Source organism: Schistocerca gregaria, chromosome X, assembly GCF_023897955.1.
Source record: "Schistocerca gregaria isolate iqSchGreg1 chromosome X, iqSchGreg1.2, whole genome shotgun sequence".
Classification (NCBI taxonomy): domain Eukaryota; kingdom Metazoa; phylum Arthropoda; class Insecta; order Orthoptera; family Acrididae; genus Schistocerca; species Schistocerca gregaria.
Genome location: NC_064931.1, coordinates 520,011,623 through 520,026,257, shown reverse-complemented (window position 1 = coordinate 520,026,257; position 14,635 = coordinate 520,011,623). Strand labels below are relative to the sequence as shown.

General features: G+C 43.1%; 1 protein-coding gene across 2 annotated transcripts in view; it reads left to right on the top strand.

The window, feature by feature from the left end:
* Positions 1-14,635, top strand: part of LOC126297514 (protein capicua homolog) — a 329,900-nt gene that overhangs the window by 155,031 nt on the left and 160,234 nt on the right. For both annotated transcript variants that reach the window (XM_049988400.1, XM_049988401.1), the window contains one exon: positions 6,296-6,388. In XM_049988400.1, coding sequence (XP_049844357.1) covers positions 6,296-6,388 — 93 coding nt within the window. The remainder of the gene's footprint in view (positions 1-6,295; positions 6,389-14,635) is intronic.

Below are 14,635 nucleotides of genomic sequence, written 5' to 3'. Positions count from 1 at the left end.
AATAATAAAAAAAAATGCAGAAGTTGCTTAACTCTTTCGCAGGCCGTGGGGTATATACTTCCCCCTAAACATATTTCCTTACAGCATTTAAGCGGATGTGTGTTACCACTTCTGTACACTCTTGGCATCTAGTGGCAGCTGCACCAGCTGTAGTTTCTGTTTGTTGCGAAATATGGCCTTCAGGACTGTGGGAAGTACACTATATATCCCACCGAACAATGGTGTTTAAATAGTTGTTGGGAAGTATGTTTACCACCAACTTAGTTTCTGGAAGGGGCATGGGAAGTATACTTCCCACGAATTATTCTGTCATTTTTGATCCTTGGGAAGCATACTTACCACCAACTTAGGGCTATTTTAAAGCTTTTGGGAATATGTTTTATCACCTCTGACAATGCCTGACATCTTTTGGTAGAACACTGCATCAGGTGAATGAAAACTGCTACAACAATCAGTTCCTGTTTATCGTGTGATCACTACTGTTGTTGGAACATGTTGCTTTGCTTTTGCAATATACATTGTTGCGACAAGTATCGGCTCATACCTTTATTGTGTGATAAAGTTTCAAGGATAGTTCTACATTGTGGTGAGTAAACTTTAATATTGGTTACAAATATTTTTTTTAAATAAAGTAAAAGAAAACATAAAATAAAAACAGAAAACACTGTTCATTACTTTTTTAATGTGTAATGGCAATACATAACAGCACACAAAAGGGAAGTGGGAAATCCATCACCACTTGTTCTAGTACCTCACAAAGGTGCCATGATGATATATGTACCATGATAGTCTTTGGTCCTAAATCACAAAAATAAAATTATCAAAAAATAAATACAGGCAGTTGATATCATTTCTAACAGGATAGCAAAAAAATTATCTTCACTGAATAGCTACAAAAAATGTGCCCAGGAAAGGGTTAAGTCAAGTGGATTTCGTGAGAGGTGTCTGTGGTGTCTAGTGTGTTGTATAACGAGATGTAAAGAATGTATAAAGCATGAGATCTATGGAAGATTGAAAAGTGTGGCAGCTGATTTTGTATTTGAAACATTGTCCATTATTATGGCAGTGATTTTAAAATCAATATTATGTTTTGTGATACAACCCTTATCTGATTTAAAATCCTTTGTGCAGTGTGTCTTTCTTTGAAGTGGAAGCTCTTTAAAAGGTATTACTTTGAGTCTTCTTGTCTATAAAATGTGCTATGAGTACAGTGAAAATAATATTTATATTTGTCACACCCATCAGAGGTGTGCCAAACTGCCTCTGTCCAGCGGTATCATTTTTAACTCTATCAGATAACTCCTGATACAGGCTGTGCATTAGAGAATTTAATAACATTTGATAAACTTGGTAAATTATATGGGTTTGGACAAAATATGGGAACACAGTGAGAAATGCATGCTCGGACATAAATGAAGAGTGAAGTGTGTTCATAAGGAAAGTGAAAAACCATCATCTGCTAAATCACAATGCAGATGAAAGTGTGTGTTGAGTGCTGATAACTGATGCTCATTTAACAGGGTTGTGATGAAAAATAAGAGGATGATAGCTGCAAAAGTCACTACAGAACACAACTAGTCACTACAGAACACAACTGGATGTTGCAAACGTGAATTGTCAGCACGAAAACAACACAAATGGACTTCCATAAGCAGCAAGCTGGAATTTCAAAACTGCTCATCAGATGATGCAAATGCCTGTAACAGGAAAACGTGGTGCGGAAACCATAAAATCTGCACTGTGGAACAATGGATGAAAGTCATTTGATTGGCTGAGCCTTGTTTCATACTGTTTTTAACTTTAGGCTGACTTTATGTCCCAAGAGTGGAACATGGTGGGGGTTCAGTGATGATTTGGACAGCCATATTGTGATATTCCATGGACGCCACAGTTACTCTGCAAGGTTGCATTACTGCCAAAGATTATGTGACCATCTTGGATGATCAGGTCCAGACCATTGTATAATGTTTGTTCCCCAGTGATGATGCTGTGTCCCAAGATAATAGGACCATTGTTCACACAACCCGCGTTATCCAGGACTGGTTTTGTGAGTGAGGGGGTGAAGTGTCACACCTCCCATGCACCATGGTCACCATATCTCAGTATTATTGAGCCTTTGTGGTCTACTTTTAAGAGAAGTGTGCGTGATCGGTATGCACCTCCATCGTCATTACCTGAACTTGTCACTATTTTGCAGGAAGAATAATATAAAATTCCTGCAAAAACCATACAGGACTTGTATTGCTCCATTCCAAGATGACTGGAAGCTGTTTTCAATGCTAGTGTGATACCTACATTGAATTGGGCATGGCAATGTGTTGTTTTCGGTTCTTACATATTTCTGTTGTATGTACAGGGTGCATCATAATAAATGACATAAACATTTACAGGTGAAATTACATGGCATTAGAAGCAAAAATGTTTTGTAAACATGGGCTCTAAAATGTATACTTGAAGTTCTATGAGCACTTCTTTCAGTAGAAGGGCTGTATTTCACCGTAGTGGAGATGAACAAATGCTCATAGCTCTTAAGGTGTGCATTTTAGAGCCCATGTTTACTGGTCACCTCTCAAAATGTGGAATCCAAAAACAGCTTGCAGTAGAACAGATTTGTTTCACAGTATCGAAAATGAAGTAGTGCTCATAGCTCTTATACACTTTTTTGCTCCTTATGTCATTAATTATGATACACCCTATGGGTGTGATTTTTTTCTTTGGAGGGGGGGGGGGGGATATATGCAATTGCGTCTGCCTTCAGCTATATAAAAAGGGCGGTGTTCTTTGCAAATGATTTGTCAGAGTTTTATGTTTGTCATACTTTATTTAATGTAATCAGATTTATAACATTAAAATGTTAATTAATGGATTGCTGTAAATGGAAACAAAAAGCAGTTAAGGATGAGGACATAGCAGAAGAAAATAAATCAGGACTTCGTCCTTAATCAGATGACTGTAACAGGCTGGATAGAGATTAAGACTCACTTTGACTTCCTCCAAGGAGAACTACATCTGAGAGGTGGAAATCAACAACAGTGAGGATGATTAATGAGAAATCAAGTTTCTGCAGAAAAATCGTCATTTGATGGCAGTCTTGGGGAGGTTGTTGCCATCCATTGTTCCAGAGGTAAAGTTGAATGCGTCAACTTAAAAGGTCTCATCAAGTCTGATGAGGAGCCATAAAAAAAGGAAATTACTTGCTGCCAGTAACAGCATATTGGTTTCATATGAAATTTGGTAAAATGATACCATGCATTGCTTGAAGTTCTTACAGGTGAAGGTGATGTGGTTGACATATTACCATGCAGCATTGAAAAGTGCACAAAATGGAAAAATAAAATATTTACTATTAAGATACCTTTTTTAATAGTAAGAACTTGAAATGAGAACAAATATACATACATTGTATTCTGTAATCAGAAATCATAGAATTGGGTGTAGGACTCCAGGAACTACACAATATTGATTTATAATTGTGATTTTTGTACCATATAGGAAAAGATATGAAATCTTCAAAGCCAAGAAGAAACTCATGATGTCAGGTCTGACAGTACCCAAGGACATCACTTCCGAATGATAAAATTTTTTTTTAAAAGTGGCATCTCCAGATTTGGGCTACAAATTTGTTGACAAGTAATGGCAGGATAATGGCGAGGATAGATGCTGAAAAATATCCATTAGTAAAGCAAATGAACTTGATAACTAAGAACTTGTCAACTTGTACAGCTACTAGCTCTGTCTTTGTGTCTTTATTGTTACTCTAGAGCATAGTTTGCTATAATTTACTAACTTATTCACTGGTTAACTACCTACTCAGAGATTACCGCTTGTGAGGGCAATGCTTCTGTGAGTCAGGCAGTTGCGCCAACCCTGGATCGAATCTGCCCGATGGATTAACGATGAAAACTTGTGTGCTGTCCATTGTGGATGTAGTTTTTAGACAGTTTCCCACACCTGACCACCTGAATACAGGGCTAGTACCCAAATCACAACTCAGCTGCACAATTCACAAACATTTAGAAAGCTTTTGCACCCTTTCAAAGCACAAGAAAAAGAAGAAGATATTTACTGGTTTAAATTACAATATTGATTACTATGCTAATTTAAATTAAATTCCATTTATTGCTTAGGAACTTATTATATTTTCGCTTGTGTTACTTTCATTATTGTTACTAACATTAATGGTACCCTCTGTTATCATTTATTTTATCCAGCTTATACTGCTGTTGTGTGCAGATTAAATTTGTTCTATTTAGCAAGATTAGTTTTCATACTGCCGCTTTCCTCCCCTTTCCTTCACAACTGCTGCAAAACTAGATGACCGTAGTCGCAACATCTCTCTTCCTACCTGCCCCGGTTTGAGCTTTAACCCCCCTCTCCCGCCGCATCTCGCCCCTCCCACAATTAGAAGATAATATCAGCATGTAGAACCAAAAGTCAAAAACTATTCCAGGTTCACTGTACTAGTTATTAGCATAGGAAAAAAAGATTTGAAACTAAATAAATCACCAGGTCCAGGTGGAATCCTAGTTCAATTCTACAGAGTACCTTATGGCATTGACCACGTACCTAGCTTTCATTTATCGTGAATTTCTCACCCAGCACAAAGTCGCAAACGACTGTTAAAAGGCATAGATGACTCCAGTATATAAGAAGTGTAAAAGAACAAATCTGCAAAATTCCAAACAAATATCCGTAACTTCCGTTTGCTGCAGAATCTTTGGACGTATTCTCAGTTTGAATATAATAAATTATCTCGAGACTGAGAAACTTATGTCTGAGAATCAGCATCGATTTAGAAAGCATTGTTCATGCAAAACTAGGCTTGCCCTTTTCTCACATGATATACTGAGAACTATGGATAAAGGGCAACAGGCGTATCCCATGTTTTTAGATTCCTGGAAAGCATTTGACATAGTCCCCCATTGCAGGTTGTTAATGAAGGTACATGCATGTGGAATAAGTTCACAGATATGTGAGTAGCTGAAAGACTTCTTAAATAATTGAACCCAGTATGTTTTCCTCAATGGCAAGTGTTCATCTGGCGCAAGGGTTTTGTCAGGAGTGCTCCAGAGAAGTGTGATAGGACCACTGTTGTTCTCTATATACATAAATAATTTGGCAGACAGGGTGAGCAGCAGTCTGTGGTTGTTTGCTGATTATGTCATGGTGTATGGTAAGATGTCGAAGTTGAGTGGCAGGAGGAAGATACAAGATGACATGGAGAAAATTTCTAGTTGTGTGATGAATGGCAGTTATTCCTAAATGTGGAAAAATGTAAGTTAATGTAGATCAGTAGGAAGATCAAACTTGTAATGTTCAGATATAGTATTACTAGTGTCCTGCTTGATGTAGTCATTTAAACATCTGAGCGTAACGTTGCAAAGCGATGTGAGGTGGGAAGAGCATGTTGGAACTGTGGTCGGGTATCTGAATGGTCGACTTCGGTTTATTGGGAGAATTTTGGGAAAGAGTGGTTCACCTGTAAAGGAGACCACTTATAGGATGCTGGTGCGACCTATTCTTGAGTACTGCTTGAGTGTTTGGGATCTGTAGCAGTGCAGAGGTGGGCTGCTAGATTTATTATCAGTAGGTTCGAACAACACTTAAATATTATTGACATTCTTCAGGAACTCAAATGGGAATCCCTGAAGGGAAGGCGATGTTCTTTTCGAGAAACGCTACTGAGAAAATTTAGATAACTGGCATTTGAATCTGACTGCTGAACAATTCTACTGCTGTTGACATACACTTTGTGTAAGGACCACGAAGATAAGACACAAAAATGAGGGCACATACGGAGGCATGTAGACAGTCGTTTTTCCCTTGCTCTGTTTGCGAGTGGAACATGAAGGGAAATGACTAGTAGAGTTACAGCGAACCCTCTGATGTATGGTGGCATGTGGAGTATCTGTGTAGAAGTAGACACAGATGTAGGTCTTCATGAGTTCTACCATATATTTTAAGATATATACCTTCATGTAGTAATCCTGTTAGAGACTTGATTCAGTGCAGTCGTGCACTCCCGTTCTGTAAATGTAGACTACATTGTCTTAGAAAGATATGACAATTGTAACGAAGAGGGGATGGAGAAGACACATACTTATTACCTATCATATGGTACACATCTACCAGTCAAAAATGTGTTAATGGAGATCAAATTCCTTAACAAAAAGGGACAATGAGTAAAAAATTGACAATAAATATAAACTAAGTTAAATGATATTTCATACTTATTACCTGTCATTACAGTATACAAATTTAATTGAATTTATGAAAATTATTTTGTTTGTTTTAGCACACTGATTCAAAACCAAATCACAAAGGGGAGGACGAAAATGGCAGAAATGAAAGACATCCAGAAGAGGATTTCTCTGATGATGACCAAATGGTAAAATTTCTAATACTAGTATAAAGATACTATTTATTGTTGTTTTTTAGTCAGACGGGAAAAACAAGTGAGAATTTCTAAAAAGGGGCAAATTTTGTGACTGTATATTCACATTTTAGTAGTAGACACTGTGCTACATTTATATTGGTATTGATAGTGAGTAACACTATTCCAAGCAACATTGCTGACTGTTTTGGTTCCATTTAGTTTTATGATTTCCAGTCTGATACAACATCTGTATGTTAGAAACTGGTTGTTGACCTCTGACCCTATCTAAACACATCAAGTAGCACTTTATGCATATTAACAAATATTTTTGTTTTTCATTAATGAAAAAGTTCGACTTTATGCAAATCAGTGCACATTACTGCCAGAGATTAGTGGGTATTGTTAACGGCTGAGGCAGTAAAATATTACTCTCCCCCTCACCACTCCCCCCTCCCCCCTCTCCTCCCCCTCCCCATTTCTACCTCCCCCTCCCAATCTCTACTCCATCCCAATCTCTACCCCATCCCAATCTCTACCCCATACCAATCTCTACCCCATCCCAATCTCTACCCCATCCCAATCTCTACCCCATCCCAATCTCTACCCCCTCCCAATCTCTACCCCCTCCCAATCTCTACCCCCTCCCAATCTCTAACCCCTCCCAATCTCTAACCCCTCCCAATCTCTAACCCCTCCCAATCTCTAACCCCTCCCAATCTCTACCCCCTCCCAATCTCTACCCCCTCCCAATCTCTACCCGCTCCCAATCTCTACCCCCTCCCAATCTCTACCCCCTCCCAATCTCTACCCCCTCCCAATCTCTACCCCCTCCCAATCTCTACCCCCTCCCAATCTCTACCCCCTCCCAATCTCTACCCCCTCCCAATCTCTACCCCCTCCCAATCTCTACCCCCTCCCAATCTCTACCCCCTCCCAATCTCTACCCCCTCCCAATCTCTACCCCCTCCCAATCTCTACCCCCTCCCAATCTCTACCCCCTCCCAATCTCTACCCCCTCCCAATCTCTACCCCCTCCCAATCTCTACCCCCTCCCAATCTCTACCCCCTCCCAATCTCTACCCCCTACCAATCTATACCCCCTACCAATCTATACCCCCTACCAATCTATACCCCCTACCAATCTATACCCCCTCCCAATCTATACCCCCTCCCAATCTATACCCCCTCCCAATCTCTACCCCCTCCCAATCTCTACCCCCTCCCAATCTCTACCCCCTCCCAATCTCTACCCCCTCCCAATCTCTACCCCCTCCCAATCTCTACCCCCTCCCAATCTCTACCCCCTCCCAATCTCTACCCCCTCCCAATCTCTACCCCCTCCCAATCTCTACCCCCTCCCAATCTCTACCCCCTCCCAATCTCTACCCCCTCCCAATCTCTACCCCCTCCCAATCTCTACCCCCTCCCAATCTCTACCCCCTCCCAATCTCTACCCCCTCCCAATCTCTACCCCCTCCCAATCTCTACCCCCTCCCAATCTCTACCCCCTACCAATCTCTACCCCCTACCAATCTCTACCCCCTACCAATCTCTACCCCCTACCAATCTCTACCCCCTACCAATCTATACCCCCTACCAATCTATACCCCCTCCCAATCTATACCCCCTCCCAATCTATACCCCCTCCCAATCTCTACCCCCTCCCAATCTCTACCCCCTCCCAATCTCTACCCCCTCCCAATCTCTACCCCCTCCCAATCTCTACCCCCTCCCAATCTCTACCCCCTCCCAATCTCTACCCCCTCCCAATCGCTACCCCCCTCCCAATCGCTACCCCCCTCCCCCTCTCTGCCCCCTCCCCCTGTCTGCCCCCTCCCCCTCTCTGCCGCCTCCCCCTCTCTGCCGCCTCCCCCTCTCTGCCGCCTCCCCCTCTCTGCCGCCTCCCCCTCTCTGCCGCCTCCCCCTCTCTGCCGCCTCCCCCTCTCTGCCGCCTCCCCCTCTCTGCCGCCTCCCCCTCTCTGCCGCCTCCCCCTCTCTGCCGCCTCCCCCCTCTCTGCCGCCTCCCCCCTCTCTGCCGCCTCCCCCCTCTCTGCCGCCTCCCCCCCTCTCTGCCGCCTCCCCCCTCTCTGCCGCCTCCCCCCTCTCTGCCGCCTCCCCCCCTCTCTGCCACCTCGCCCTCTCTCTGCCCCTTCTCCCCATTCCCATCCCCTCTCCCTTTGCCCCTCCCCCTTCCCCTCACTACGCCGTTCCCCTCCTACGCTCTCCCCTCCTATGCCCCACCCCCTCATATCCCCTCCCCCTCATATCCCCTCCCCCTCTCTACACCCTCGCCCTCCTCTCCCCGTCTACATCTTCTACCCCTCTTCTCCCCTCTTACCCCTCTGCTCCCCTCTTACCCCTCTGCTCCCCTCTTACCCCTCTGCTCCCCTCTTACCCCTCTGCTCCCCTCTTACCCCTCTGCTCCCCTCTTACCCCTCTGCTCCCCTCTTACCCCTCTGCTCCCCTCTTACCCCTCTGCTCCCCTCTTACCCCTCTGCTCCCCTCTTACCCCTCTGCTCCCCTCTTACCCCTCTGCTCCCCTCTTACCCCTCTGCTCCCCTCTTACCCCTCTGCTCCCCTCTTACCCCTCTGCTCCCCTCTTACCCCTCTGCTCCCCTCTTACCCCTCTGCTCCCCTCTTACCCCTCTACTCCCCTCTTACCCCTCTACTCCCCTCTTACCCCTCTACTCCCCTCTTACCCCTCTACTCCCCTCTTACCCCTCTACTCCCCTCTTACCCCTCTACTCCCCTCTTACCCCTCTACTCCCCTCTTACCCCTCTACTCCCCTCTTACCCCTCTACTCCCCTCTTACCCCTCTACTCCCCTCTTACCCCTCTACTCCCCTCTTACCCCTCTACTCCCCTCTTACCCCTCTACTCCCCTCTTACCCCTCTACTCCCCTCTTACCCCTCTACTCCCCTCTTACCCCTCTACTCCCCTCTTACCCCTCTACTCCCCTCTTACCCCTCTACTCCCCTCTTACCCCTCTACTCCCCTCTTACCCCTCTACTCCCCTCTTACCCCTCTACTCCCCTCTACTCCCCTCTTACCCCTCTCCGTCTCTCGCCCTCCCGCTCTCCGTCTCTCGCCCTCCCGCTCTCCGTCTCTCGCCCTCCCGCTCTCCGTCTCTCGCCCTCCCGCTCTCCGTCTCTCGCCCTCCCGCTCTCCGTCTCTCGCCCTCCCGCTCTCCGTCTCTGGCCCTCCCGCTCTCCGTCTCTCGCCCTCCCGCTCTCCGTCTCTCCAACTCTCCCACCCCGTCTCTCCACCTCTCCCACCCCGTCTCTCTCCCTTTCTGTCTCTCTCCCTCTCCCTCTCCCTCTCCCTCTCCCTCTCCCTCTCCCTCTCCCTCTCAGGCCTCTCACCCTCTCACCCTCTCACCCTCAGGCCTGTCTCAGGCCTCTAACCCTCCCGCCCTGCGCCTCTCTCAGGCCTCTAACCCTCCCGCCCTGCGCCTCTCTCAGGCCTCTAACCCTCCCGCCCTGCGCCTCTCTCAGGCCTCTAACCCTCCCGCCCTGCGCCTCTCTCAGGCCTCTAACCCTCCCGCCCTGCGCCTCTCTCAGGCCTCTAACCCTCCCGCCCTGCGCCTCTCTCAGGCCTCTCCCCCGCCGCCTCGCCTGTTACACGTTACGTCAACCGTCAACTGTCTCTGCCAATCAACAGAACTGATTGGCCTTTATGCTTTTGTGCTATACGTGTCCCTTTACATTTCCACTTCACTATCACATTGGAAACAGTGGACCTAGGGATGTTTAGGAGTGTAGAAATCTCGCATACAGATGTATGACACAAGTGACACTCAATCACCTGCTCACATTCGAAGTCTATGAGTTCCACGGAGCGCCCCATTCTGCTCTCTCACGATGTCTAATGACTACTGAGGTCACTGATATGGAGTACCTGGCAGTAGGTGGCAGCATAATGCACTTAATGTGAAAAACACGTTTTTGGGGGGTTTCCAGATACTTTTGATCACACAACATATACTTCCCTTGCGCCATGTGCCTACAACACCAGCAGGTGATATTCAGTCTCGCAGTGATCAGTTGTTTGGCTCATCAGTGTACTTCAGGATGCCATATGGCTAACATGTCAACAGCTGTTATTATCCATTGGTGTGACATTCGAGTGCAGAATGGAAAATACATGTGATATCAGCATGTATGGTTACAGCTAGATCATAGCTGTATCAATTGAGCACTTCTACTCAGAGGTTGTGCACTGCTCACCACATGTCTCAGGACACTGGCAGCAACATGGATGAAGAATATTGCCGTTGGGCATTGAAAGCATGGAGAAAAGTTGCCTGCACTGTTGAATCGTGACTGAACTTTATTAATCACAAAAAACTTTCAACAGCCTTTGTCACTTACTTTATGTTTAAATCCTTTATGTTCATTTCCTGTAGCTCACAATCCACCTGGGGACATTGTAATCTGTTGTTGTCCACAGTAGAACATGTAGCTGCTGGTCAACGTATTTTCTTCTTCTTTCATTACAAGTTGGGACCACATTTAAGTCACAAAGTTTGCGTTATACTTCCTCCAATAATCCATCAAATGTTCATGTTTTTCTTCCTTCTCCTCTTCTATCAATTTTCTTCCCAGTCTTCTTTAAACTGTTTTTTCATTGAATGTTGCACACCTCTTGATTTGGTTTGATTTATGCAGGGAGATAAAAACAACATTAGTCTTAGCCCAATGTTGCCTGCACCAAAACTGAGTTTTGTGTGGTTTCACTCCCAGTGATTCTAGTAAAGCCAACTGGTACCCTTAATTAGTAGTAGGAGACATTTTACTAGTTCCTTATTAGACATGATTTCTTCAGGCTTGACGGACCCAAATATTCTGCATGGTTTGCCCTTCAGAGTTTAGAATTGGGAGATTAGATGTGTAATAATTTCATCCTCCTCACCACATAGTCTACATTTAACAGCTTATTGCTTTATACTTATCATCTGTATGTGCATCTTAACGTTCCTATGGCCACTGATGAGTCTTACCATGATTTTGGCCTGTTTCCTGTTAAAGTTCAGGATTACAGAAGTTCTCTTGAAACATAGCATTGACATCATTTGCTTGCCATGTTTTTGTTTTGTAACATAGTCCAATATTGTAGATGATTCCTCCTGACCCAGTTTCGTAGTTTTGGTCTTACCTTCTCCTTAGTGACTGTTAGGCCAGGTTCCAGTTCAGTAAATGGAGTTATCAAGCCTGTCCTGGCCCGTCTGTCAGCAGGGACTCACAGCAGGTTTACCCTGTTGCTTTCCCCTAGTCTTGCAAGTGCTTCATGGCATTCTGCAATGACCTTTGGCCCTGTTGCAGGGACTGATAGAGATTTCATAACTACTTAGCTCACTGAATGAATGTAGATGCTACCTCTTAATTTTGTTTCAATATTTTTGTTTGTTTTTAATTTTTTGCTTGTTTATGTCTGTTTGTTCTAGTTTAGATTCACTTTCCTAAGCCAGTTGTTTGCCTGTTAGTTTTCAAAATACTGTATAAGTTTTATTGTGACTATCCTAGGCCATATTCTTTGGTTGCACTCCAATTGGACTTGGAACCAACAGCTGGATGAATCCCAAAGTAGGAAGCTCTGACAAATTAAATGAGACATGGAATATATGTTAAGACAGTTTAGACACCATAGGAGGAAGAGTGTTCATTGCTATCAACAGAAGTAATATGTCTTTGAAGGTTGGAATTGGGTCTGACTGAATTTGTCTGGAGACCAGTAACCATCCTAAGTGAACTCAAGTCAGTAATCGGAGGTTTTTACTGGCCGTAAAAATAGTAGAATCATCCAAATAAAATCTAATATGGAGACGAAATTGGATAAAATTCTGTGGCTACTGTGCCCCACAATAGTTAGCATCATGTGCTATACAATGCAGCCCTGCTGAACTGTACTGGGCATGTTGTCAATATGATCAAGTGTGCCAGCTTCAGCGGGCAGAGAGAGAGAGAGAGAGAGAGAGAGAGAGAGAGAGAGAGAGAGAGAGAGAGAACCCTGCTGTTACTCCTACCACACCCTACACTTTTTCACATTTCTTCAGACAAGAAAACAAAATTTGTATGAGTAGATTTATATATGAGTGGTATGCTGGAATGTAAATAACACAGGCCAACGATAGAATAAACTTTCCTTAAAAACCTGTATCACCCACAATTTTTTCACATTTTGCAGTTAAATTTATTAAATTAAGCGATTTGTAAAGAATTTAACAGCTTTTATATAGTTAAAATAATTTAAAAAGGGGTTGTAAGGAATGTAAATGGAGTTAGTAGCACTGCTGAAAAACATTTGCTGACAAAAAAAGGTAAATTCTATTTTTGTGTTAACAGATGGTGTTTTGTTTACTGTCAACCTAACCTCACTTTTCCGTTTCCTGTACATGAGCGCAGTACAGTGTCTAATCATGGTTGTAAAACTATGCTTACTGTTTTGTTATATTTGTGGTGAATTAGTGATTAAAAAACACCAAAGAAACATTACAGACTTTGTGAAAAAGGTTCATCAATCATACTTCGGATCTAAACTTGATGATCAAGGTAAATCTTGGGTGCCACATGAGGCATGTTATGTGTGTGTTGAAGATCTTAGAAAATGGTCCAAAAAGGAGGGAAAAAAAACTTTAGATTTGCTGTTCCTATGATATGAACCAAAAAATCATTCTGATGATTTGGTTAGGGATCTGGGCTTAATGAAAGAAAAAGCTGAATTACTTGGCTCTAGATTAAAAGAAAAGAACTTATTGGCAGTTGGAACCCGCATATACATGTACAGAAAAAGAGGACAGCAATTTTCCAAGTTTTTTCAACAAGAATGTGATTTAATGTACTGCCCAGACATTCCTGGTCTGATGAATGAATTTCGTATTGAATACAAAAAGGAAGACTGGAGGCTAGTTTAAAGGCTGTTTTATTACACAATGGTAACATGTATCCATCTATACATATTGGACATTCTGTACATATGAAGGAATGTTATGAAAACCTAGAAATAGTGCTAAATAAAATAGGTTATTCTACTCATGGTTGGATGATATGTGGTGATCTAAAAGTAACATGCGTGCTACTTGGTCAGCAAGGTGCCTTAACCAAATTTCCATGTTTCTTGTGTGAATGGGACAGTAGGGCTAGGGAACAACACTGATGCAGAAAGAACTGGCCTGTAAGGGAGTCTTCAAAACTGATGAGAACAACATTCTACACAAAAACGTTGTAGATCCAAAAAACATACTCCTACTACCTCTACATATAAAGTTAGGCCTATTGAAACAGTTTGTAAAGGCTTTGCCTAAAGATGGACCATGTTTTAAGTATCTCTGCCTAAAGTTTCCATACCTTTCAGAAGCTAAACCAAAATAAGGCATCTTTGTCGAACCTGACATTAGAAAATTGATGTTTGATGTTAACTTTGAATCCACAATGACGTTAAATGAGAAAGAAACATGGGTATCATTCAAGCAAATTATTACAAAGTTCTTAGGACATCAAAAAGGCCCAGAATATGTTTCTATTGTAGCTACAATGTTAAAGAAGTTTAAAACTTTGGGATGTTTAATGAGTCTGAAAGTTCACTTTTTGAACAGTCATCCTGATTACTTCCCAGACAATATGGAAGATGTTAGTGAGGAGCAAGGAGAGCATTTTCACAAGGACATTAAAGTGATGGAAAAACGCTACCAAGGCTGCTGGAACACCAACATGATGGGGGACTACTGTTGGTCACTTCACCGTGACGTTCAGCAAGCGACTCATCGTAGAAAAAGCTACACAAGAAGCTTCAAAGAAAATAGGGAAATAAAATACAAACCAATTCCAGCAAACAAGTGAAACCGCTATTAACACATATCATTGTTTTAAGTAGCTTACTGTAAATACAAACCGTCCTTATGTTGTAACAAAGCAAAAAGCATATTGCTCGAAAACTATGGGTGATACAAAAAAACTAAGGCTAGATTTGGATTCAGCTTATAAAAACCTATAAAGATCAGCTATCAATGTAAAACAAGTTAAAAAAATCATTGGCCTGTGTAATTTAAGGAGAAAAGTTACCAACTCACTGAATAGTAGAGGAACTGAGTCACTGAAAGGCACATAAATGAGACTGAGGACTTTGCTAGCTTTAGTACGAATCCTATTTGAGAGCTATTCAGTGCCTGCAAGCGCTCCCCCCCCCCCCCCCCCCCCCCAACCACACTCACACACACTCCCTCCTTGTATAGCAACATTTTCCTAGCTGACTACATTGTTCTG